Raw genomic sequence first — 25,813 nt, forward strand, 5'->3', positions numbered from 1 at the left:
CCTCGTGCACTGCAGCGCAACGCCGTAGCCACTGAGCCACCGCGGCGGGTTAAAATCCTGGTAAATCACCTGGACCTGACGGACTCAATGCAGCTTTTTATAAAATGTTCAAGTCAGAAGTAGCTGGATATCGCTTCTCGGCCTCTTGGCTAAGATAAATATGTAGCTGAATGGTAAGGTGATAAGAAGTACTGTTGTATTCCAATTAATAAACTACGTGATGGAGGGCTATTTTGTAAGAGGGGCCGCAACCACGCAAGTAGCCACATGTACAGAGTGCTAGCTTTCTGTTAGATTAACTCTTGACGTGCCTGAGAGAAAGTATCATCGAAAAGCCTTAATTTGCTGACAGGAAACCGCTCGATCGTAAAAGACTGCTGTGGTCGTATATCATTTCCCGGACATTACAAATAAATACAGAAAAGCTGTTTAGGCTCCAATAAGTCGCTCGCACGTGTGTGCGCTATGCCCTAGGACGACGCACCCCGCGATTCGCCAGCTGTCAGACGAGGCAGCGGTAAGTGTCACGACGCCACAACCTCAGGGCGCGCGAGTGCCAATGCGGATAACGTTTGCAGCCCTCCGCCCGTTTCACATCCGCTGCTCACAAAGGTAGGTCACGGACCCGTATTGTTGCACCTGATAAAGGGGGCTTGTTGGTACATACTGAATTAAATGGCAAACTGTCTTGTTTAAGCGCTGTTTTAAGGCGAAAGCCTCCTTAGTTGGACCGATAGCGTGCTGCAAACAACTAATGATCTTCCCCGTATGCCGGTTCGCCGACCAAAAAGCTCTGATAAGATTTCTGGACACGCGGCCCATGCGTGAAACCGGGCTTTTCTCGTGTCAAAGCGGTTACTTGAAAATCTCAAAAAAGGAATGGTTCTAGGTAAGTTAACATGTCATGCGTTTGGCTCTTTGTAATGGAGAGGCTTGTACTGCCCTCTTATGTTGCTGTTACGCCAAACAAATAATTGCTATTTTATTGCCGAACATAAAAACCAAATACGGGACGTTTTTTTATGTTCCGTTATCACTGACTTGGAAACAGTCAAAACCTTTATTTCTTTAGTCGGAAAACAGTTTTGAACCGTGCGTCGTGCGAAACTGCGCCTGCTGCAAATTCACGGAAATTTCACTGCGCCGAACATAGAGGTCCATTCTAATACCTAGAGAGGGCACTGGCGCTGCAATCGTTCAACCACCATGAGTTGATTGTGTGAAGTAGACCGGTGATTTTCGAACTTGGCTTAACTTGAGGCTTGAAGGTTTTTCTGTGTACATGGTTTTGGATTGTTCGGCGCCATCAGCTACGGTTTCGGCTTAGAAAGTGTCGACGGATTGTTCATGGGCACAATTGTCGTTAGCGCCATGTTACAGTGGCTGCAAAGAGCAAATAGTGCTCTGCTGGAATGAAAGGAATTGGAAATGTTGTAGCATCGTCATAGCCTCCACAGGTCGGCAAACCCGAAAGAGCTCACTCAAACTGAAGCACATTTTTGTCACGCTGTACTCACTCAATCTCAGACTCAGAAAGCTGATCAGTACTCAAAGTCACTCGTGCTCCTTTGTACTTTTACTCACCTGTACTCAAGCTCACACATCTGCGCGAGTAGTCGTACTCAATCTGTATTCACTCGTACTCATACTCAATCTGTACTCACGAGTACACTTACTCAATCTTCACTCACATTTACTCGCATTCAAAAGCGTTTCTACTAATTTGTGCTAGCAATCAACCATTTGCATTCACGTGCTGAAGTACGTCAATGGACTTCACAAGGTAATAGAAGTTCAAAGGCTACAGGTTCTTACTGAGGCTATAGTTACAAAAGGCTACAAGGCCCTTACTGAGCTAAAATGTTGGTGTTTAAGAATGGTAGAGACAATTGCGACGCGTTTTTAACGTAGCTGCAAACGAGCGTTATCAAAGTAAAATGCACATCTAGCATTATGTCCCATATCATCATTTTAACAATAGTGAAATTCTCCTCCACACAAAAAGTTTTTCTAAGGGGCAAGGAGGGGAGATCGAACGGCCGAGCCACGCTCACATTTCAGCATAGACAATTTTCCCGACGCAAAATCAAATTTATATTCCATCCGTGCAGAGCACAAATACTGCATATCAATCGGAAACTCAATTATTAGCAAACACCTTCGTTAACTACATAAAAGACAAATCTCTCTAGGGAGGAACAAACCTGAAGCTTCCAGCACTTCAAGCAGTATCCTTAGGGGTACACACGCAGCACTTATATTCGGTAGCACGCCAGAACGAACTGTGCCAACAAAAACATGCACCCCCAGGATGTGAATACATTGAAGAATGCTGCAATGCTTGGGAACTTCGAGAACAATTGTGAAGAGCCGCTGCGAGAACCCTTACTGCAAGTTAATATGACTATAGCTTTGCGGACCGTATCATCTCTTTTTGCACAACTGGCCTGGGTTGCCCAGGACGCCCTCATGAGGCTGACCATCTTACTCTTTGGTATATATCTAACGCAAAGCCTCTTCGGGGCTCGGGCTGTCGGCGTCTCCTGTCGTCGTCGTCATTTCATGTAGACACGGTATGAAAATTCCGGCCCACTCAGGCCTCGCGATAATATTAAACCTGGATGTAACGAACCTCTATGTAACAAATTCCTGGATTTAACGAAGTTTTCAATTCCCCAACCTTGACGTAACGAATTCCCTATGTTGGCGAGTCATTGTTTTTGTTGCAATTTTTCTGAGAAATAGGGTAGAGAAATGCACAAATTTAGCGAATTTCGTACGCCCCGCTAACTATAGCTCGTTTCCAGGTGTGAGTGCGGTATCGGTTAGGTGCTAGGCCTGCCTGTCGGCCAGTAGTTGTGCGTTGCCGCTGCTACCTGTAGTGTTGGTTCTGCTGCGAGAAAACGAAATTTTTTGTCGTATCAAGACAAACTCGAAATTTTAAATGGCCGTCTCCGCCGGCGAGAAAGAAGAACGTCGCCTCCCGGAGAACTATCCCAGCTAGCAACCCCTCAACAATTTTGAATGAGTAAAAGAGCCTCAAGTTCACCAAAAGGCGCCCTTTCAGCCTACGTTTGGTCCTTGAAGCGTGATAGTGCACCGAAAAGTGTTTAAAGGCAAAAGGGATATTTGAGTTAGGGTTGCGCATACGGTGGTAAGTGACCTTACTTCGTTGGAATGCCGTGTAGTGATTAAGCTCGTGGAAAAGCAACAGGCGCAAATGCAGTTTTTCACTAATAAATCCTTGAATGGTGAGTTCACAGTCACTGATGTCTAGCAGTCTGGTTTCGTTTCTGATTCATTCACGCAAGCCTTAACTCGAAGCCTGCAGGCAACTAAAACCTGGATGCAACGTAAAATTGCGATTTTTTTGTCAACTTCGTTATATACAAGTTTAACTGTAGAACGTAACACGTATTAAAGAACACACCGGGATACTCGTTTTCCCACGCCTCGCGCTAGAATGCTTTGTGCTTCAAAGACACTAGACTTTTACAGCAAAGCTGTGTACCTCTACCCCTCAACGGTTTCATCTCCATGGGCAGAAACTGCAAGGACCCAATAATACCTTATACACTGCATGCTTCGTCCCTCATCCGGTTTCATGTTAGTGGAGAGGGCCCGGGATGTTTTTATGCTGGGTGACTTTCAACGGTAGCAAAAAAAAGTATAGTAGATATTTGGAAGGAAGCAAGCATCGAATCTCGCCACTACACTCCCGTACCATGTTGTACCAATGACCAGTGCCGCGTGAAGACGGGTAAGTACCAAAAAATGCGTGAGACAAAACATATCCACGAGAAAATACCGGCAGCAACAAAAATAAAAAAAAGAGCTCCTGGCAACGAATGAGGGCACTAGCTATGAACGACGTAGATTTTAACGTTACAGGGCAAGATTGTCTGGTTTGTACACGGATCTAAAAACTTGATTCTTGTTTTTCTCAAAATTTGACTTTTGCCGTTTCTTCGTGCGGGGACAATTGTAACTTCAAAATGAATGATTGTATTTCATTCAAACTTCGCAGGCTAATTGATTTATTCCCATACTGTGCAATTAACTAGGAATTTTAGAAAAAATGGTGAGTTTTGATGTATCATGGTGTATTTCAAGAAATACCGATAAAAGTGACATTTTGTTTTCTTTTGTATTTTTACTATAACTTGATTTCCAAACATCGGATGGCAAAAATCCTAGTTAGTTGCACGGTACTGGTAGTTGGCTACCTCTGAGCCAAAAAGTTCGCTATTCCTGCAATCCAATAAATACTTATGAATGTTCCCGTAACAGCCAAAGTACGGGTATTTTTTGTCAATTGTTAATAACAAGCATCGATAGTACTATTCTCACTATTTTTCACTTTTGAACATCATAAAAACGGTCCTTTGTAAGGTTCATGTGAAACAAAAATTCACCGGTCAAAATTGAAAAAAAATGTGAAAAAGGTGGTGACACATACCGATCGAGGGACGACGACAACAACGTTGAAAAGAGAAACAGGATGTGGCTAAGCGCCTCACTCTAGTGAATACGTTTAACAATTTGCTAAGAGGAAGAGGTAAAACCGTAAAACCCTAAGTAAAAAATCCGGGGCCATCTCCACTAACGTGAAGCGTGAGGAGAGTGAAGCATGCAGTGTATAAGTGTATTCTTGGCGCCTTGGATTTTTGCCCACGGAGATGAAATTGTTGGCGGCGCTGCGAAACGTGCCTCCGTGACGTCGGCTTAGGGATTCTCGCATTTGCCGTCTGCTTTACTTGGACTCGCTCTCCCTGCTGTTTCTTTGCGCTCCGTTGACGTCTGATGCTTGTAGGCGCCATATTTTGTGTGTGCGTAACTTGTTATCGTCATAGACTTAAAATCACATACAAAAGCGTAAGGCACGAGTTAAAGTATAGTTCTGCACACCGCTACAGAAGAAAAATTGCCGGCGTCACCCAATAGCTTGCGGAGCCGGTCCTGTGCGGAGCGCGAAGAGTCGGACCTAGGGGTCAGCTTCTATATTAAGCAATATTTCGAACAAGGAGAACAACCAGCTACTAGTAACCGACAATAGCGAAAATACAAGACAAAACCAATTTCAGGCCTTTGGGGCTGTCGGCTTTGGCAGATCTAGGCATGACGATTCCCGGCAATAGTATACAAGGAGATAGTAAAACAGTTTTTGTAACCTTGGCGAACGTTCGAAAGTATTGTATCACATCACTTTACGTTGTCATGTCATAAAAGTATGCCGGCATACACTATGGGCCATAAAGAATGTAGGTTGAGTTTCAAGCAACCTGCTGCGTGTACAGGCACATGCTGGTTTTATACCAGGCTTCTAACCAGTATGGAGGTTTATTGAGCAAAACGAGTCACGTCTACAGCAAAAATACTGTAAGACTATGTTTGTTCAGACCTGGGGGGAGTGAGTGAAAACATTTATTTGACGAGAGGCCATGGGACCCTGGTGGATGACGACTTGCATATCAGGTAGCTACTGTCCGACCTGGGGGGATATTTAGGTACATTTCCCACAGCCATATCTCCCCAATGTTCAGATATGCGTTATAGGAAATCTGCACTCAAGGGGAAAAGGAGGAGGAGAAAACGTTATTTAACAGTAAGGTCGAGCAGATTAGTGGGCTGGGTCCTCAGTCCAGGAAAAGAGAGCAAGAGTAATTTTGTTCAATTCATAGAACGGCATCCCAAGTAGACAAAGATTTGTTTTTTTACGCCTGGAACCGTTGGAAAACGATAGAGCTGCTTGGAAATATTCATCAGTTTCGATTCTTGTAATATATAGACGAATGCTATTTATTGCGTTCGTTAGCAAGCATATCATGCCTTCAACACCGTAATCATGTCATAAGTGTCCGGGTTGAGTGTCAGTTCGTTATGATAACGATGGTTACCACAGAAATTCGGACCACAAAAGCCGCCTTCAAGTACTATGGGCAACGTTGTCTGGGGCGCGATCGCGGTGGCGTAGCACAAACCTCCTCATTGTGTTTTCATGTGAATAAACAACTCACGCTGCGCATGTGCACCTTCTTTCACGACCCCATAACGAAGGCCAATTTGTGAAGAAGGAAATGTATTCCATACAACCTGAAGAAAATATCCACACGATCTTTGTGAGCCCTTAAAACATCCCCAAACCTACTAATAAGATGTTTGTGACGGTGCAGAAAAATTAATGCCTTGGGCATAGAAAAAAAGAACATTAATCTGATACAAGTCAACAACAACGAAAGAAATAGAAGACAGCCAGCCGCTTTATTTCCTGCTGTGCGATGCGGGTGTAAAGGCCCGCTGCTTGGCAAGTATCATTAGAGTGTTGAGTCTTCATAAGAGTATCTCAAAAATACTATAGGCAAGCCTACGCATTTTGAATACGTATCTAGGAACTCTGAGCTCTGAACTTCGCCAACACGCTATATAGAAAGGGCGAGTTACACATGATCTTCTGACCGAATACCTGAAGAAGGTTATCTCTGTCCTCGTCTGCTGCAAACTTGTGGGGGATACAGCTTAAAATTATTCAGAGGTGTCAGAAGCTGGTAAAATAACTGAGTTACTAGAAATGCGCTTTTTAATGCACTGAAGCATGGAAGCGGGCGATTTCTAGATCAGGCGCTGCTGCCCTTCACAATCGGAGCGTAGCAGACGACAGCGGCGCGAGTCCCTAAGCCGACGTCAGAGCCAGGGGGCGCCACTCAAACATCTCACCGCCAATTGCCAACATTGTTTGACAAAACGAAAACATTAACATTAACATAACATTACCATTAACATTAACATTGAGGCAGGAGATCAATGCATAATTGATATCTGCAGTGTTATATTAATTAAAACTACATGGCTTCTTGATTTTTGCGATAGCAACTAAGAAAACTAATTGAAAAAAAAATTTTTGACCCAAAAATACAAAAAGCGCTCGCACCCCTTCGGGGCGTCATTCGACGGAGTACAACAGTCGAACGGTTCCAACAGATGGCGCGCGGGCATTGAAATGCGGCAAAAATGAATTGAATAGAGCAAACCTACACTGTGTTTATCATGGGAGGAGCGATACGGGATAGGAAAGCATGAGAGGTGGGCCGCGGATTGAGAATGCAGGCACTTACGGGGCAGGGGCCGTAGAAGGCTGTCGTCTTTCGACTACATTTCCAGCGGAGCGAGCACGACGCTGCCAATTTTTTTCCTCGTAGAAAGTCGTTCGTTGTTACCTAACCATGTTATTTTGCAATACGCGGCACTTGTTACGTATTCTTTGTTTATTTTTCTTATTAGGGCAGATGCTGGGTTGCGTATGATTATGCCACTGGCCGACTTTTGTTCATTTTTACTCACTTTTGCACTCGTTAAAACATATTGGTTGATTGATTAATTGACTGGTTGATGGTGAGGTTTAACGCTCCTACGCTACACAGGTGATGAGTCGCGCCGTAGTGGAGGGCTCCGGATTAATTTTGACCACCTGGGGATCTTTAACGTGCACCGAAATCTATGTAACACACGGACGTTTTCGCTTTTCGCCTCCATCAGAAAAGCGGCCGACACGGCCAAGAATCTAACCCGCGTTTCTGGGTTCAGCAGCGCAGCGGCGGGCCGTTCATTAGAACAACTGGCATACGAAAAACTGTGGGCGACTTATTAATGTCGAGACCTCCATCTGTATATTGCGGCCTAGCAAAAGTGCTTGTTCTACTACTGCAAACTGATTTCAATTTTAATGGGAATATTTTTTTCCGATCTCGGAATTTTAATTGAACATTTGTGATGTTTATATATTGTTACATTGTTACATATCTTTATTTAACATGTACATGTATGTCTGTAAAATTGTTTATGAATTTTGTATTTCTCCGTGGTTGAGTTAAGTCACGACCGTCTCGACAAATTCGTCTAGCCCACCATTGTTAATGGTGATTAGACGTCATGTTTGGAAACGTGTGTATAGTGGATGAGGAATGTAACTCATTAATAAAGTACTCTCGAACAAGGCTAGCGATGGATGGCGCAGTACACGACGCCGATCGGTTAACTTGGGTCGTGCAAGGTTCTGGAAGGTCAGTGTTATAAAATGATTGTCGGTAGTATTCCTTCATATAGTGCTGTTGTAGTAGGTGTTAACATGGTTACTGTTGCAAGCTTTTAGTTGGTTAGTGACGTAGGTGAAAATGCTGGTTCAGTTGGAGTACACTGGCTCAAAAAGGACGTTCAGGTACGTAACCCAAATTCCAAACCATTTGCCATGCTTTAACCCTCCGTAAAAGTCCGTGCTGTACAAAAAGAGGTACTAGACGAGCTACACATGTGGTGAACTGGGACACCGGTAAGACGTGTGTGCGAACCAGGACAAAGGTGTCGGAACTGCGGGACAAAAAACCCACACATAAATCATCAGTGTGACCCGAAGTTCCTACTTGCGGTAAGAAACGCCTAAAACGAGACAAAAGGTCCAAAAAAACGTCTTCCGAACACTGTACATTGTCAAAAAACGACAATGGGAAGCCAAGAAATGGGACGGAGAGGAGACAAGCCAAGAAATGGGACAGAGCCGCTGGGAACGGCGCCGCAGCAACAGCGCGAGCGCAGGGGCTCACACTCGCGGTCGAGCTCCTTCCCGAGGCTACCATCGCTGGGCGTAACCCGGGCCAAAAGCCGATCCAGATACAGATCCAAATCCAGGGCCAAGGAAGGCACAAGCAACGGCCATAGCCTAATGGAAGACGAGAAGACAGCAGGAAACAAGGAAAATTGGTTATACAGAGCCTCCAGAAATTGCGACACAAATAAGAAAGAGCTTGTCAAAAGGCTAGCTGTAAAGTTTGGGATTTTACGACAGATGAACAACCGCTAATTATAGAAATTAAACAGCTTAAAAGCGGCCTCCGGCAAACGCCTGCGCAGCCAGTGATGCGGAAATAAGAAGGGAAGGCACATAGCCCGGATAGGTGCACGTTCGCCTCGGTACCCCCACCTCCTAAAAGGAGGGCTGCAGAGCCTCCGGTGCAACCATTGATGGAGGTAACAAACATGTAGGAAGTCCTGTTTGGACTCATTGATAAGTTTGGGTGTATTAAACGAAACTGGAGGAGTACATTCAAGACGCCCTGCGGCAGTGCACGGCGCAACTCAATGCCGATTACTCTAAGGCGTGGCGAAGACCACGAACGACATAATTCAGGAGTTGAGTGCGAGATTCATGCAGGTCAAAGCTAGAATTCAGCTTCCATCTAACTTATTCATAACGACCGAGTGGCAATGGAATTTTCGGGGATTCAGCGGAAAAAGGGCAGTGCTTCAGTAGCTCCTCGTTAATAAGAACCGTCCCGAGGTTACAGGATAGCAAGAAGCTAGGATAGCAGTCAAAACTATCACGCTACAGAACGCACACTAAAGAAGGCACACACCCGCATACAGTACCTCTTATAAACGGAATGTAACTGCCGTGCAGCACGAGTCTGGCATTGACAGCATTGATCATGTCATTGACCATATTTATGGTGCCGAAACCCAAGAACCAGAGGCCTCGAGAGGTGAGCTTCTCCGAGCGGATTTGCCTTGTCTTCGACCGCCCTTTCACCTTTGGGGAACAAGATCAGAGCCGCCCTTACAGCGAACCCTTTAATAAATCTTCGGGACATCCTGAGAACAAGAATAAAATACCAGCCGGGCCCAATACTGCCCTTGCCGACACTTATGAAAGCCGCATTCGAGTCTGCGTACCCGACGGTATCATCACGCCAGCCTTTGCCCCGTTACTACGATCCCATCCTTAAAGGTGTCTGTGAGGATGAACTGGACGATGGAGGCCCTATAGGAGAGACGGCGAATCGCCCGGGAGCAACCGACAGATGTGATCGGCAAGGTTGAAGACTTTCTTTCCGAGGAGCAACCACCCATGCGTGAGTTGACTCACCTGTTAAAAACTCTGACTGACCGAAATGATTAATTGACCGAGATTAACCGAGAATTGGAAAATACGGTGGAAAACGAGAACATGGAATCTGATGGGGTTGACGCATCTTACTTTGAAGGCACAGTAATATCTGCAAAAGTGAAACTAGACACGAAAATAACTGAGACCCGAACTAACCGGCATGCTCTCATTGCGTACACCACAACCCGAATTCCGTCAGAGCTCGGACAGCCCCGGAACTATGATGGTAAAAAAACTGATGTTACAAAAATTGCAAATGAAAAGAATAATTTGGTCACCGAACAACACAACGACGTGAGTCGAGCAGAAATGAATTGGCAAGACATACCTACAACTCAAGGCAGCTGTCTCGGTTTCTTCGTTGAAGCCACCAGCCTGCGTACAACGAGTGGTCAGAAGAAACTGAAACGACCGTGAGAGTAGTGAGACATCCGCGACCATAAATAAACGTTGACCACTAAGCGAGCGACTGGTTTGCATTGCAACACCACTCGTTCAAGCCACAAGTGGCACCAGAGGATGCGGATTGCCACGATGAAAAAGAAACACCAAGTGGACGACAGCTTAAAGGAGCCATGAAGAGAAAACAAAAGTTTGTTTTATTTGAAAGATTAGGTGTTTCATAGTACCCCAAGCGCTTTCCCGGAAGCAAACGATGCTTTATTCACTGAGAAATAAGGCAATTTAAGCCAGAATTTTAAATCTCCCGCTAAAATTGCACATTCCGGGACGTGAACAATGGCGCCATATGAGCCGGTCCATGAAACAGATACTTAGTATGTCGACTCCATATAGCACCCACACGCAGGGAGTCGACCGAGACGGCGGATATTTTAAAAATACTAGTAAAACCTAGTGCACCCGCAGCCCTAGTCATGGAATCGCCTGATCCGGAGAACAAAACTCTCGCCGAGGAGCTCGGGCTTGCATTTAACAACCTCACACCACTTGAACGCTCAATGCTTCTAAGTGCACGAGCGGCAAGAGTTGTGGGATACGCGATGGACGGGAAAGCGACCATTCCGCGATAGCCACTACAGACGAACGCCCTGCCGTCGGCACCGCTGCCTCGTCGCGACGGACGAATACAGATTGGTACGTATATGCCGTATTTTATTACGGTTAATAATAGTTCAATTTCAGTAGCAATATCGCTTATGCCAGTTGGCCGGTGTCGTGTATGGAAAGCCGTTCGCGCGAGCTCTCTGCTTCGACCAGAAAGATACGAGCGTCAATGCGCGGTGTTTACGGCATTTTTTCCCCCAAGGTCAGAGCGCTTTGACGGCGATTTGACGAAGTCGGTGACGAGCGCCAGCATGTCCCAGGAGTGAGCTAACGTAAGGGTCCCTGCCGTAATCACTTCCTCGGAAATGAAGCGAGCACACTCGTACTTCCTTTAGCTCTCTTTCTCCTCCGTTTGATAAGTTCACAAAACGTAGCCACTTGCTTCGCCGATGTCCGTCGTTGGGCAGCACATGAAAGGAGATCTCCTCACCGGCGGGGATGTCGCACTCCCTCGACGATTTGCCCGTACTACATGGGCATTTCAAAGCGCAGCAACGAAATTTCATTGTAAAGTACTCGAACAAACTGAAGTTTTCAGTGGTTGTAAACTGGAAACGAGCTCGTAACGACAGCAGCAAACCAACACCATTCGAAACTTCTGCGACGACTGGCACTATCTCGTCGCTTCTTGCTTTCCTTACTCCCCTCGTTTCTATTTTCACCTTTGCTGGTTGGCGATATGACGGCCAACCTCCTGTCAAGGGATTAAGATACCAAGCAAGGTAGCGGCTGTACGTGCTGGAATGGTTCGTTGGCCCCTAAGAGCCTCGAACCCGAAAATTCGTCTGCGCGACGGCGAGATGTCGAGCTCGGCCGGCGGTAGTTTCGTACGCATTGGCGCACACGCTTGCGTGTTCGTTCGGAACTTCAACCGTTCACTCCACCGTTCGTTGTCATAAAAAGAATGTGCAGTATGTTTCACGGGCATCTAGCTCGCTATGCAAACTGTAAGCCCTGCCTAACATGCGTTTGCTTTTGCCGGCCTCCGCCAATCGCAGAGCATTCTCGAGTGACATCATAGGTTCTGTTGCGGAAAATGAGCTGGTGGGTCGCATGGTCATTTCCTTTTTTCCTAATTATGTAGCTTATTTGAGCGAAGTTTCCGTTATAAGTGGTGTCATTATGATTCTAACGAGGCAATCTTTCGAATGAACCAAACTTGTGTGTTCTCTTCATGGCTACTTTAAAGGCGACAGTGAGGGTGAAGCGAAAGAAAGGACAAAGAGAAATAGTCACTTTATTTACAAGGATGTCTACGAGGCGCACCAAGGGGATACGAAGAAGGCCAAGGTCTGGGATGGACGAAACGACTGTCGGCTGGCGAACGGAGTTTACACCCATAAGCGGTGATGATAGAGTCGGTTCGCGGACTCCATTCTTTAAAATCTGTTCAACGGCGATTCACCAAATCAGAAGGTCTACGCTTGGGCACATTAAGAAGCACCGTTGTTATCGTTGGAACCAGAAGCGGCGAGGTTCCCGACACCGCTTTCTTCTACTGATATCAATAACAATGCCTTTCAACGGGACGGCTTTGCCTCCATGGAATCCAACACGCAGTGAAATTTATAGCCATTTTCGCGCTGGGGAGTATGTTGAAAAAGATGACACCTGGCTTCCCTTCTGCCCATCACCATCATCAAGTTGTTCCATTAAAGCACTTATCATAGCGGGTCTTGACCGCTCTTCCCTTTTTCCATAACGGACACGAAACGGATATTTACAAAACGGACACAACTCAGAACAGCGCCCCTGCTCGACTTTCCTAGTGGTTGCGATTTAAGTAATGGATTAAAATTTTATTATCCACAGAACGCCCCGGCTCCGATGTCCCTAGGGTCACCACCCCATAACAGCCTACCTCAACCACATCATCTGGCACTGGCCCAAACCTTCCCGCTTTCCCGAGAAAGGTTTACCCCTCCTTCCCCCGACACTGCCACATGATACCGTACGCTACGTTATCATTTATGCCAGAAAAAGCGGCTTAATACGGGTAATTTAGCATCGGTTCACATGATTTATAAAGGATGCCTCTTAAAGGCGACATCCATAAGGACTGAACCCCCTTCGTTAGCCTCGTTCCCCCTTTTTCGCTGCTGGCCACATATCTTTCTTCCTATTAATGATTACTACGACAACAACAACAACAACGACGACGACGACGACGATGACAACAACAACAACGATAAAAACGGCAATGAGACCGACGACGACGACGACGACAACGGAGACAACGGCGACGACATCCTGACAATCCTGTTCTATCCAAAGATTTCGTTTTCTACTCTCAATATTTTTATCGTACTTCACTTTTTTCTCTCTCTCTAAAATAAACAGGGGCACAGCCTAATCATTACAGGCAGCTTCTTTGCCAATCCCCCGCGTGGGTACGCGCCATGACTTAAGGATCCAACCAACAAGAGCTGCGGCAGCAGCAGCAGCAACAACAACAAGAAATCTGTGGTACGTCGTTCTCTGAAGCCTACCACAGGGCTACATTCCGACAGAGTAGCATATGTACGAAGTAACAACGGCGCTACAGGGCCACACGCCTCGCCTCCACTTTCATTGCTTTTGGTATATTTTAGTTAAAATCTACCACTTCCCTAACGACGGGGAGCCCTTCTGAGGGAGGATGAAGACACCTTCACTGTGGCCCAGGTGGGTATGAAGTTCAAAAGCCGCTCAGGGAAGTGCGTTCACCCCCACCGCGCTTTCCCTTAGATCAACCGCTGATTCCAGTCTAAAGAAAGGAAGGTGAATGCAATGCTGACTCGTCCCCCCAAAATCAACAAATATGCCTCGCCAGTGCAGGTCCGATGGGAGTAGCGCCAGCCGGCCTCCTGTACCCGATCTTCCTGTGCTTCGTTGCCATCGCCAGTGAAGCTGAAAAGTGCGATCCGAGCAAGTGTCGTCTGGAGGACAACTGCCTCTGCATGAGCAGGCAGCCTCCGGGAAACCTGAGCGTGGAGGAGATGCCCCAGTTCGTGATGCTGACCTTCGACGATCACGTCAACGCAGAGAACATGGACTTCTACCGTCGCTTGCTGGCACCGGGTAGACGGAAAAACAGGGCAAACGGCTGCAACATGGCCTCCACCTTCTTCGTGTCGGCCGTACGCACGGATTTCAGCTTCGTGCACGAGCTGCACAGCGCGGGGAACGAAATCGCTTTGCACTCGATCACGTGAGAGAGAGTTCTTTTTTTGTTTATTTGTATGTAGGTCCGTCTACCGCTCAGCTGATTGATTGATTGATTGATTGAATGTCCGGTTTGAGGACTGGCGTTCGGCGCCCGTATTTTTTTCCTGTGTCCTGTCTTTCCGCCTACTATACAATGACTCACCTTAAGTCCACCTTTCTGGAGCAGATGGCGTTTTCTCCGTACCACTTATCTTACGACGTATTTTGTTTATACCCATTGCCACGTTCTCACCAACGAGTTAGAGGAACGAGGTTCCCTAGGAAAGTTTGTTGAAGCCCATACGTCGCGAACTCCGGACAAACACAGATTTTCTTTTGTTCTCTAACTGTATTTGATGCAGCCACCGGTACAATTACACCTATTGGAAGACCCTAGACGCTGCGGGCTGGGAAGCGGAGTTATTTGGAGAACGTGAGATCCTCCGGGACTACGCCCTCATTCCGGAGCAGGACATGGTCGGGGCGAGAGCTCCCTTCCTCGAGGCCGGAAAGGGCGACAGCCTCTTCGTGATGCGGCAGCACGGCCTCCTGTACGACTCCTCTGTGACTGTCAAGTAAGTTCAGACTAGAAGCTCTGCACTTTGTTTATCCTTCAATCAACTTTCATCCGCGTGTTTTTTCATGCTCCTTCTCAAAAAGAGACTTAAAAGACCACGCGATTTACATTGTATAGGCCAGTGGCTATATATGATGGTTGTGCCGGGGACTCCTTTCGGGCTTGCAAAGTTATGGGGAACCCTATGATTGTTTTTGTTGATCCGTGTCATCACGTCAGACAATTTTGACTTGCAGCTTAACTCGCCATCATCATTATACAATTCCCAGCTTCTGTGTGTCACAGTTAGCTGAAGTGTGTCATATTGTCAAGCAAGTTGCTCCTGCAGCTAAAAGTTACGCAAACAGCTATCTACTGCCGTTTGTGTGTCCGGCTATGTCACATCGCTGCCATGCTGTGTAACAAAGCCAACGGTAAAACTTTCGCTAGGCGGAGAAATTAATGTACAAGTAGCGAGGCCGCCTTTTACTGCGAAGAAGTATACCTCTAACTAGCCATGGAAATGTTACTATCTACTATTATCATGTTACTATCTACTGTTACCAGGCTACTATCGGCTACACAAAGAAACATCCCAGGCTACTACTGGCTACACCCAGGCTGCACAAACAAACGACAGGCCCCCCCGGGGATCGACCCTGGGGCCGAAGAGAAGCGGAGCGAGCGGCCATCGTCTCCCGACTAAGCTACGCCCACACGTGCATAGACGGGGAGACAGACGGCGGTTTGGTTACAGCGCCTGGGAGGGGGAGATCGCTTTTTCTAGGCGACACACGAAAGAAGAGTGAGGGGGAGGCAGTGAAAGAGATGGCGCCATAGCCGCGCATGACCCCCTCCTCCTTACCCTCAAAGGACCCTCCTCTCCGTTTTGTTTCTGACGACGCTGCTGCGTTGGGCGCCGCCCCCGCGAATCCTAGGCAACCGCTGGCAGAGTCTCTCGTTTCCCCCTTTGTAGAGCCACGTGTGTGAATTGAAGTGACGCCGCATGGGTGATCGTTGTGGGTGTCGTTTACAGGTGTGAAGTCCGACCACCTCCACAGCGTAAATTGGATTTTTTTTTTTTGCATTGGTAGTAAAGTTTCGCTGAAACGAGGATATAAATGGGGGAGTGTAGTTTTGGGAAGGGCTTGGCGAACCCCTCAAAGACCCTCACCGATCCCCGTTTGAGCACCACTGGTTTATGTCATGTTGATTGCTAGGGATCGTAATGTTGTACCCTAGCTTGTAAAGGGATATGCTTTCCAGTCCTCGATGTTAGTTCCGTTTACTCCATAAAAAAGAACACGATAGGGCATCCCTTCTACGGTGCATGCAATGGGATACGCGACCTGATTGCAGAAAATCCGGCCGACGCGTTAGTGTCATGCTTGCGAATTTAGAGGAAACTGATTTCCACAAATTTGTGCTTTCGTCCGTTCGCCTGTCTCCCGTATTTGCCCATACATTCACGCTAAAATTCAATGACGAGAATCGCTTCCCAATTTCGCGCTTTGAACGCGCACCGCTCTGGTTGCTTAACGGAAACCGTCCCGTGACGCCGCACGCGGGCTTTCCAAGGATTGCGCCTTCTCGACAAGAAAGCCAAACCACGTTTGGTGCTTCTGTCGCCGCTTCTTTCATTCTGGGCGGACGCATTGAAGAGCGGTTGAGCAGGTACCCTGAACGCTGCTTTGAAATGGCCTGAAGTAATCATAATCTCTTACATAAAAGAAATTGGCGCAACTTGCGCTAGTGGTGCAAGGCTGGAGAAACAGCAGGGCTGGCGGCCCTTTTTCCTTCGTCGGAGACTCGGTGGTTGCGTCTCACATGATTTTCCCAACTTGCCGCTGAAAGTTCTCCATGACTGGCAGGCCAAGATCGTTTTGTTCGCAGCCTTTCACATATCTCCCAAAATGGACCGCGTTAGGACACCCAAAACCAGCGGCAACAGGCTGCACGAACTCGGCGTGTGTAGCGCGAACTCGGCGTTTGTGCTCCCCACTTCAGGCGTGAACGCGCGTGAACCGGCGGGGAAAACACCACCCGAGAGATCACATCGCGAAAGTTGAGCAGAGTCAGAGTCCTTCAGCAGTGTGTTCTCGGAGGTCGAGTTAGACGATGCCGGGCGCCCGTCACGAGGCCACGCTCACGTGCGCTTGGCATTTTTTCTTGGTATTTTTTGTGAGCTCTTCACATGGTTCAAGCCCACGCACAAGCCCTGCCCACGTTGGGCGCTCCTCACGCGGCGCATGCTCATGTGCGCTCGGTCTTTTTTCTTGGTATTTTTTCTGTAACGCTATACGGCGGAACTAAGCTGCTCTGCTGTTAAAAAAACACACTTCGAGTTCTGCATGACCGTATTAGCTCTCGCCAGCTACTTTGTGTGGTGGGAAGGGAGGAAGAAGTGGTGCGGATATTGGGTGGCAGGATGACGGAGATGAGGGAGGGCTGCGGGTGTAACTTTTTGGAGCTTAGGGCTGCCTCTAATATATGCGGTTCATTGAGAACAGGTTATAAGTTGGCCCAGTAGACAGGCATGCTTCCTAAATGTCTTTAAATGTTCCATTCCTACAATTTAACTGCCGAGTCACTGCTTTGCAATATGTACTCGAGAGAATGCGGGCAATTTGTCGGTAATAAAGCGAAGCTGTAATACCGAGAAATTGCCGGCTTTGATTTCGCTTGTATATAGTCAACCAAAACACACTGTAGGAGACTCAATTTCTCTAACGATGTTGATGATCATGGGCGAAGTGGAGAAAAATTACAACTCTTCTCGTCGTAGCAATCGGTCCCCCGTATTATAAAGCCAACACCTAGCTGATTGCGCGATTCCGACACCTTTTTTATTAACAGTTAAGCTGTTGAGCTAATTGCTACTGTACGGTGTCCTTAGTTAAAAAAAGCAAAAAAAAAGCCGAGCGCACGTGAGCGCGTTCCTCGCGGCGAACGCCCAACGTACCCGGCGTACGTTTGTCAAGCCAATCATACCCACTTAGGGAGTTTGACGAAAATTGCGTTGACCAACCGGAAATTAAAAACAAAACAAAAAAAAAACAAGTGCCGAGTGCTCATGTGTGTGTGCCTCACAGCGACCACCCAGCGGCCCCGGCGCACATTTTTCAAGTTAAGCACACCCACTTACGGAGATTGGCCAAGATTCGCCAAAAAAAGAAACACTCCAGCATTCGCCATGACGTGGCAACACTTGCTCAGAACGAGAAAGACACGTCATAACGTACGCCCCTTCAAGGGAATGTCCAATGACTATCAGTTCCAAAGGAATGAAGTTCACACTTATAGCTACAATGCTGGAGGAGGAGGAGGAAACAACTTTATTGAGACCTGCAGATGAGACGTGGCCTAAACGTCGCGTCGGTCTGCCGCACGTCGCCTGCTACCTCTTCATGCTGAACCTCCGAAGGAGGTAGCACGTTCGGGTCGCTGGCGTTCGAGGGCAGCCAACACCTGCTGGACGGCCAGAAATTGGATGTTGTAGTCCTTGCTTCTCGCCGCGTCCATAAATTGCGGCGGGATCACTGTGGCTGCGTTGGCCTTGCTTGGATTCACTTCGCAGTTCCATAGGATATGAGCCGCAGTGGCTCTCTCCTTCTTACACAATACACAGTTATCACTTACATACACTTCAGGGCACATGTGCTTGGCTAACACCGGGGTTAATAGCGAGTTCGTTTGTAGCTGTCTAAATGTCACTGATTCTTCTCTTGTCAATTTTGGGTGAGGTGGCGGGAGAGTCCGGCGATTAATGCGGTACCACTCGAGGATGTCCCCGTATGTGATGAGTGGCTCCGTCTCCACAGGCTGGGTCGACTTAGGGGAGGAGGCCGGACTATCAAGCGCGCCGCGGCCGGTGAGCGCGAGCGCTGCCCGGTCGGCCTCCTCGTTCCTGTTGTCATGCCCTTCGCGGAGACCCAGGGGGCCCACATGCGCTGGGAACCACCGTAGAGTTATTGGCATCGTCCGGGGGGGTAGGGCACCGCACACCCTCACTGCACCGGGGGACACATGGTTCGTGGCATAGCTCAGTATTGCGGGTCTTGAGTCACTAAGCACTGTAGTGCACTTTGGGTTCGTGATGGCTAGCGCGATGGCTAGCTCTTCTGCGTGGTGGGCGTCTCGGGCTGTAAACTTCCTGCAGTGTACGTCTCTCCTGACGCGGCTGCTATCACTACCGCGGCGTAGGTATTAGGTCGGTTGGGATACTTCGCGGCGTCAACGTAGTAAGCGCCGGTGTCTGCAGCGTGTGTAGCGGTAAGCGCCTTCGCCCTGGCGAGTCGGCGTTCTTGATTATGCTCCGGGTGCATATGTCGGGGAACCGGAGGCACGTGGAGGCTGCGCAGTAGGCTCTGTGGCAGGGATAACGGGACGTTGTTGTCCTGTGATTCTTGTCTGTGGTAGCCAATGCGCTGCAAGATGTAGCGTCCAGTGCGGGTCTGTGACAGTCTCGTGAACTGTGCCATGCGCTGGGCTTCGGCTATTTCGTCCAGGGTGTTATGAACGCCCAGTTCGAGGAGCTTGTCTGTGTTGGTGTGTAGGTAGAGGCCGAGTGCCGCCTTGTATGCCTTGCGGATGATGATGTTGAGCTTTTGGCGCTCGACGGCCTTCCAATTGTGAAAGGCTGCCACATAGGCAATGTGACTGATTGCAAACGATTGTATTAATCTGAGAAGGCTAGCCTCCCTCATGCCTGGAGAATATGTCGTTGCGGCAGCGAATGAGAACCTTATCAGATGAAATTCTGAATTAAAACCATTTGTGATGGTCGTTAAGGTTGCGTACAGCTTCGGTACTTTTAGGTCTTACACGTTAGTGTGAGCTTCCTTCATTTTCAAAATATTTTATTGCGCGTCGTTCCGGCACGGTTGGAGCAGCTTGGATTTGAAGGGGGGTGGTGGACACGAAGATTAGACAGAAGTATCATGCATCGTTCCGTCTAACGACAATGATGATTAGCTTTCTTTGTGCGAAACGAAATGGCGAAGGGCCAAAGTTAAAGGCGATGGTAAGCCCGAAGTTTGTGCGAGTCAAAGGCAAAGCTCAACGGTCAAAGTCCAAACAGTCCAAACTCAGCCTACGACCAAGGAATCCCTCGCGAGAGAGCTTCGCGATGAACCATCGTTGTGGTTAGACGTACGAGTGCATGATTCTTATGTGCCTGCCCTATAACGCTTAGCAATATTTCTGCGTCGCAGTGTAAGAAAAAACTAGCCTGGCGTTCTTGTCTCGTTTCGCAGTTACATGGAAGAGCCCGATAAGCTTCGCGTCTTCCCGTACACTCTGGACTATGGCTTGCAGACGTTGTGTGTCATCGAGCCATGTCTAGAAGGTACCTACAAAGGACTGTGGACGGTGCCCCTCAACGGGTACTATCAGACGTTCCAGGACGACACCGGATCGCTGGTTCAAAGCCCCTGTGCTATGGCAGACTCATGTGAACCGCAACCCCTCACAAAGGCTGACACATTGGCATATCTAAGGTGAGGGTTGAGCTTGGCTACATGGCGGAATCAGAGAATGGTAGCTCCTGATTGGTTGATTGATTCATTGATTGATTTATTGATTGAGTTAGTGAGTGAGTAAAGGAGTGAGTGAGTGAGTGAGTGCATGCGTGGGCGAGGAGTGTGTGAGCGTGTGTATGTGTGAATAACTGTGTGAGTGTGTGAGAGTGTGTGTGTAAGTGTGTGAGGGATCGGGCGAGCTAGGGATTGGGTGAGCGGTGAGTAAGCGAGTGAGGGAGTGAGTGCATGAGCGAGCTATGTCCATTCATCATGGTTGCAGATTACCCGCGTATAGTAAAAGGAATAAACTCAGACAGCTTTTACCGTGTAACTTTTTGTTGATCCCAGAAGATGATTACCATGTTAATTTTCGGTAGTTGCTCTCCAGACGGACCTGCGTAATAACTTAACCATACTTTTTGTAGTGTAATCACTTTTGTCGGTCAGCGTGTATGTAAAAATTTTCATTACAATTGCTTAAATGTTTTTTGGAAGCACCCGTGTTGCTCAAATATCATACACCACAAAATTGTGCCTGTATGACTGTTGAAATTAAAAAATATATAGTTCCCTGCACTCCTCTACATCAGGCCCCAAGAAACGCCAATACACTTGTGTTTTTTTTTTTCATTTTGCAGATCGAACTTTGAGTTTTCTTACCACTACAACAAAGCCCCATTTCCGATTTTCATCCACGCAGTATGGCTGGATGAACCGGAACGAGCTAAAGGATTAGTGGCCTTTGTCGACTGGCTGCTAACCATGGACGACGTCTTCTTCGTCACGGTGGAAGAAGTCGTCCGCTTCATGCAAAACCCGAAGCCAGTGAAAGAATATGTGCAGTCCAAGTGTTCCAATGCGACGGCGTTCATCCGCTGCTCCGAGATACACACCTGTGAATTCGCAGAGACTCAAATCAATGGAACTCGCTGGCTCAGGAGTTGCAGACGGTGTCCCGAAAGCTATCCGTGGATTCGCCAAGTGGCGCAAAAGGAATCACAGTGGTCTAGTGCAGCAGGCCCCGCCTTACTTGAGCGGTTGTACTATACCATAAGCTTTGTCTTTATACTCCGCGCAGTTTTGACTTTTTAAAGCGAAGGTTTAGTGTGCTTCCTGATGTTGTGCGTCAATACACCCAGCAGGAAAGCCAACATTCTGTGACGATGATGATGGATGATTGTAGGTGAAGTAAAAGATAAAAAATTCCCCCGCACCTCCCCGAAGGGAATCGTGCAGAAATGCGAATGCATTGGGTGCACCGATGAGTGTGTTGCGAGTAATGGCGTAATTAATGACGAAAGTGTGAACGTAAGCATTTATTCATCAGCACTTGTTTGTGTTATCGTTGTACCTGACGGCCACAATCACTGCCTTGTGATCGCTAAAGTGCACGGTCAAAGGGTCTTTGAGAAGCATACGCGCGTCACAGTTTCGCGTAAAGACCAGATCAATGCAACTCCCGTGAATGGTAGTGGGGCACGTGTCGAAGCCGGCAGAGAGACAACGCATAGAGTGCCTGGTCTGCATGTACTCGACTAGCCACACGCCACTCTTCTTGCGCACGTCAACGTTGAAGTCGCCAACCAAGGCTATGGGGTCAGAGGGTTTGGAGCGCACGCGCACACTTTCATAGCCGTCCAGCTGCGCGGCAACGGCGTCTCGAGCGAGGTTGGGCGTGAGGTACACGGTCACCACAAAGACTCCGTCTCCGGTGTAGGCAAGGGTATACAAGTCCTTGTACGGAGACGTGTCTCGAACGGGAGACGTGGCAACGGCGTGCGATATCAAGTTTCCTCGGGCGTGTCCTCTCCCCTTGCCCTCCGCTACTCCCGCCCGAGCTACCACCTGCTCCGGTTGCTAGGCGCGCCACAGCTGTTGCTAGGGGCGAGGAGGAGCGCGGAGAGATAACACCTGCGGGCGCATGCCGACGGACAACCCCCGACTAAGAAATGCATTCGCATTTACGACGACGACGAAGGCAGAACTACGAGGCGCGCGCTCACGTGCGCTCGCGCTGGAGGAATGCAGGCGCACGCCGGCCAACGGAGCAAGACAACCCCCGGCTAATAAATGCATTCGCATTTAAAAAAAGACACTTCGCGTGCACGGAATCGAACATGGGTCCTTCGCGTTATGAAGCCGAAGTGTATCCAATTGCTTCATTTCGACATGTTTTTTCTAGGCTAGGAAAAATGCTGAGGGGTAAGGCCAAGTTGAGCTGTATTTTGCAAGGATTTTCCATTGTGTCCCCCACATTGACAGCGGATCCAAGGGGGAAAAAAGCTAGGTCCACGCCCAGCTTCGCTGTTTCTCCAGGCTGCAGCACGAGTGAAAGCTGCGCCTTTTTTAGAGCGTTTTAGCGTCTCAAAAAAGTGTTACCTTGAAAATGGTATTGTAAGAGGTGCGAGTGCGCATGCGCCCCTTGTGCTCTAATTCGAACGGGCGCGAAAACTGGCTTCAGCTATAATACCCTATTTGTGGTGGTGCACCCTTTCTGTACGTCGCAGTTTTTTTGGTATTTTTTTGCTAACGCCACCAAACTTACCTCGGGCTTAAAACGCTCCGCTGGTAATAAATTATGCCAATGCATAATGTTTTAAACATTTTGAAGTACAAAACATCCCCCCGCTTGTAGAAGATGTTCAAGTCCACCCATGTAAACCCGTAGAAAATACCGCCAAAGTTGGAGGTCTTTCGCACTTTTTTTCTGAGTTGGCGATATTTCACAGGTTAGTTTTTTTAGTTTCCTACGCCTTAACTCGCAGCTTTACACACATGTGGGAACAAGGGCATTGAAGTAATGAACACCCTTCTTGGTTGGTGCTGAAATGCTGTGGAATAGGTGTTTGGTATTTAATAAAATTTTATGACATATTAAACGTAATCACAACCTCACGACTAAAACGTTTTTTGCAAATCCGCATGCAAACTTATATATGCTGACATTGAAATGCCTGATTCTAATATTTGCTCTAAAATATCTGATTTCTGCGACAAGACCAGCGACTATATCAGAGAACTTTACTCTGCTGGCTATAAACACAAGAGCAGATGCATTGTTAAGTATGTATACTCGCTGTCCCCATGCATCCGGTTGGCTTTCTTGGTCAATTCCTTTGTGATCGAAGTGTGACCTGTGCGTGTTGAATGCGCATGTATGTCATGCTGCACGCTCAGCTAACCCACATTGTCACGCGTAGCATCTCTGCCCACAACTTGTTTAGCGTGTTAAGCAACCTTACACCCTCATTTTAGGCGGTTCACAAGCGCACCCTTTTTTCACCCAAACACCACTTTTTAGCCCAAACACCTTCTAATGGTGTGCGCCATTAGATAAGATTTTTACACCCTTTTTGACCAAAAACGGTGTAAAAAAGTTTAATGTGCACTACTGTAATGACGTCACTCAGGATATGACCTTTCTGTTCCTCGCAGAAGGCATTGCGCTCTTACATTTAAAGTGGAGCATAAAAGTTTGTACTTTTTTGGCTTAGTGAGCCGCGTAGCCTTTTGTCTTTCTTTCTGTATTTCCAAGTCGTCTGCAACGTTTTGCGTCAAAGCAGATCACTTGTTGCTTCATGAATACGACGCAGAGTGACCCTGCTGTGACCGCCATTGCTACCGGGTGGGTTAAGTAGGGGACAGCTTCTTCGAGAGTATTCTTTGTTCGAGGGACCCTGCAACAGATTTCTCAACTTTTCTCCAAATCTTAGTCTTTCAGGCTGCAGTTAACAAACACATCCAGTACTTATGTCACCGTTTCCTTTAAGAGGGTGCGCTCTTAAGAAGATACGGGGAGTCAGCTCTTGCGAGCAAACAACCTCACCGAATCTATAGGACACCAGTGACGATGAGGTGGCCGTCTGATGCGGGACTTTCACCGACAACAGCGGAAAGAATGAAACCGGGCCGTTAACGGAACAACCACAAGGAGAGGCTTATTTTGTAACATGCGAGTAACTGCACAGGCATGAGAGTATGACTGTTAGTGATAGGTAACAAAAAAAAGATAGTACAGTGGCGAGAGTTAAATCTTACAGAGGATTCAAACGAGTAGCGTAACAACGAATAGTACAAAATAGCTGAGTTAACTACGGGAAACAAATCGATGATGCACCGCTGACTATGCATGGCTGTCCTGAGGGTGATGATGGATACCTGTGAAGCGGAGGTTCGACGCAGGCCAGGCTGACCGGGGACAGACGCGGTGATTCAAGACACGGGAGCACGTTGGAGTCCTCCAGGGCGCGGGTCGCCGTTGATGATGTACACACGGGCCGAAGCTGTTGCTAATCCCCGACCTCCGAACGTAACTGCTTTTGTTTTGGCGCGGACGCTGTTTTATAACCGCGGTATCGAGAAAAAAAAACAGAAAAAAAGAACCACACACAGAGTGTGCAGAGCTGTCGCCTGGAATGTCCCTCTTCTGGAAGATTCGGCGCGGTTCAATGCTGGTTAAATACTGGTTCAATGCTACGCGGCGTTTCACGTTTACAAAGCTACCACCGCTTATATTTTAAAGCCGATAGCCTTTCTTGGGGTACTTCAACTTAGAAATTTTGGTCTGTCTGTCTGTCGGTCTGTCTGTCTGTCTGTGGCTTGATTCAGCCACCCGGCGAAAGTGAAACAAAATCTGCGCAACAGTCTCATATACTCACAGCGAAATCTAAATGTCCTTGTCCAGTGTCAGTGTTCATACACGTCAACACTGTTGAACAAGAACAAGACATTCCATAAATATAAGAGAGAAAAATATTACACAATTGATATTTTCAGAGCACCTTTACAAAAAAATACACAGATGTTTGATTTTGGTGAAGTGTAATACTACATCCACTGCAGGAAAAAAATTCACTCCGTCGCCTGCTGTAGACCGCGCCACTTTAGCTTCTGGCGGCATTTTAGGAAATCAAGCGGCTACAGTTACGAAAGGTTTTACTAGATAGGTTCCACGTTCTGTTTGGAACGCACGTGGAGTAAGGCAAGGTGGTTCTATAAACATTTAAGTAGGGCGCCTCGATTCACGCGCGTCCGCCGTTCGGCAGCGCTGGCATCGAGGCACCAGGCCTGGAGCAGTGGAACGCGGTAAATTTAAATTGACTTGAGCAAACCTTTAGCGTGTTTACTTTGGGAGGAGCGCGACGGGAGAGGAACAGCATGAGAGGTGAACGGGAGAACGAAGGGAGGCATTTAATTGGCAAATGATGACAAAGACTATTGTCTTTTGCTGACATTCGCAACAAAAGGAGCCGAAACGTGGCCAATTTTTTGCTATTTACTTTGCACGCTGACGTACGTGAATTCGATACGCCTCCGGTTCACGCCGGTGGGCGAGCGAGGATTCAGAGATGCTCTGTTCAAAAACTTCTCGGAGGTTAGAGGGCGAAATAGAACAGGAAAATTTCATGTGCAGAGGACATGTATTGCGTTAATAAAATTGCTTTGCGATAATTATTAGATGCTGTATAATGATGCTAAGAATTTCTACAATGATAGTAGACGCTGTACGCGGGTGTTTGCGACAACTTGGAATAGGGGATCGCAAAGTACCTC

At 47.6% G+C, this 25,813-nt stretch overlaps 1 protein-coding gene across 3 annotated transcripts; it reads left to right on the forward strand.

The window, feature by feature from the left end:
• The first annotated feature begins 190 nt into the window (after positions 1 to 190).
• Positions 191 to 23,666, forward strand: LOC144159515 (chitin deacetylase 7-like). Of its 3 annotated transcripts, none has more exons than XM_077691062.1 (5): positions 191 to 612; positions 13,817 to 14,189; positions 14,548 to 14,760; positions 19,997 to 20,239; positions 20,899 to 23,666. In XM_077691062.1, the coding sequence occupies exons 2-5, from the start codon at positions 13,822 to 13,824 to the stop codon at positions 21,350 to 21,352; spliced, it is 1,278 nt and encodes a 425-aa protein (XP_077547188.1). In that variant the 5' UTR covers positions 191 to 612; positions 13,817 to 13,821; the 3' UTR covers positions 21,353 to 23,666. The 3 variants fall into 3 exon arrangements, with proteins under 3 accessions (XP_077547188.1, XP_077547187.1, XP_077547189.1); XM_077691061.1 differs by lacking the exon at positions 191 to 612 and adding an exon at positions 8,096 to 8,212 and having other exon boundaries at positions 13,812 to 14,189; XM_077691063.1 differs by lacking the exon at positions 191 to 612 and adding an exon at positions 8,096 to 8,212 and having other exon boundaries at positions 13,812 to 14,189; positions 20,961 to 21,074.
• The last annotated feature ends 2,147 nt before the right edge of the window (positions 23,667 to 25,813 follow it).

Source organism: Haemaphysalis longicornis, unplaced genomic scaffold (genome assembly GCF_048455015.1).
Source record: "Haemaphysalis longicornis isolate Haplotype H1 unplaced genomic scaffold, Haemaphysalis longicornis Haplotype H1 scaffold_10, whole genome shotgun sequence".
In the NCBI taxonomy this organism is placed as follows: Eukaryota; Metazoa; Arthropoda; class Arachnida; order Ixodida; family Ixodidae; genus Haemaphysalis; species Haemaphysalis longicornis.

What these genes read in the sequence shown, in the direction of transcription:
- LOC144159515 (XM_077691061.1), top strand. Translation starts at nt 8,169, where the DNA reads ATGCTGGTTCAGTTGGAGTACACTGGCTCAAAAAGGACGTTCAG. An exon ending in ATCGCTTTGCACTCGATCAC is followed by an intron (nt 14,190 to 14,547) that starts GTGAGAGAGAGT and finishes TATTTGATGCAG; the next exon opens with CCACCGGTACAATTACACCT. An exon ending in GACTCCTCTGTGACTGTCAA is followed by an intron (nt 14,761 to 19,996) that starts GTAAGTTCAGAC and finishes CTCGTTTCGCAG; the next exon opens with TTACATGGAAGAGCCCGATA.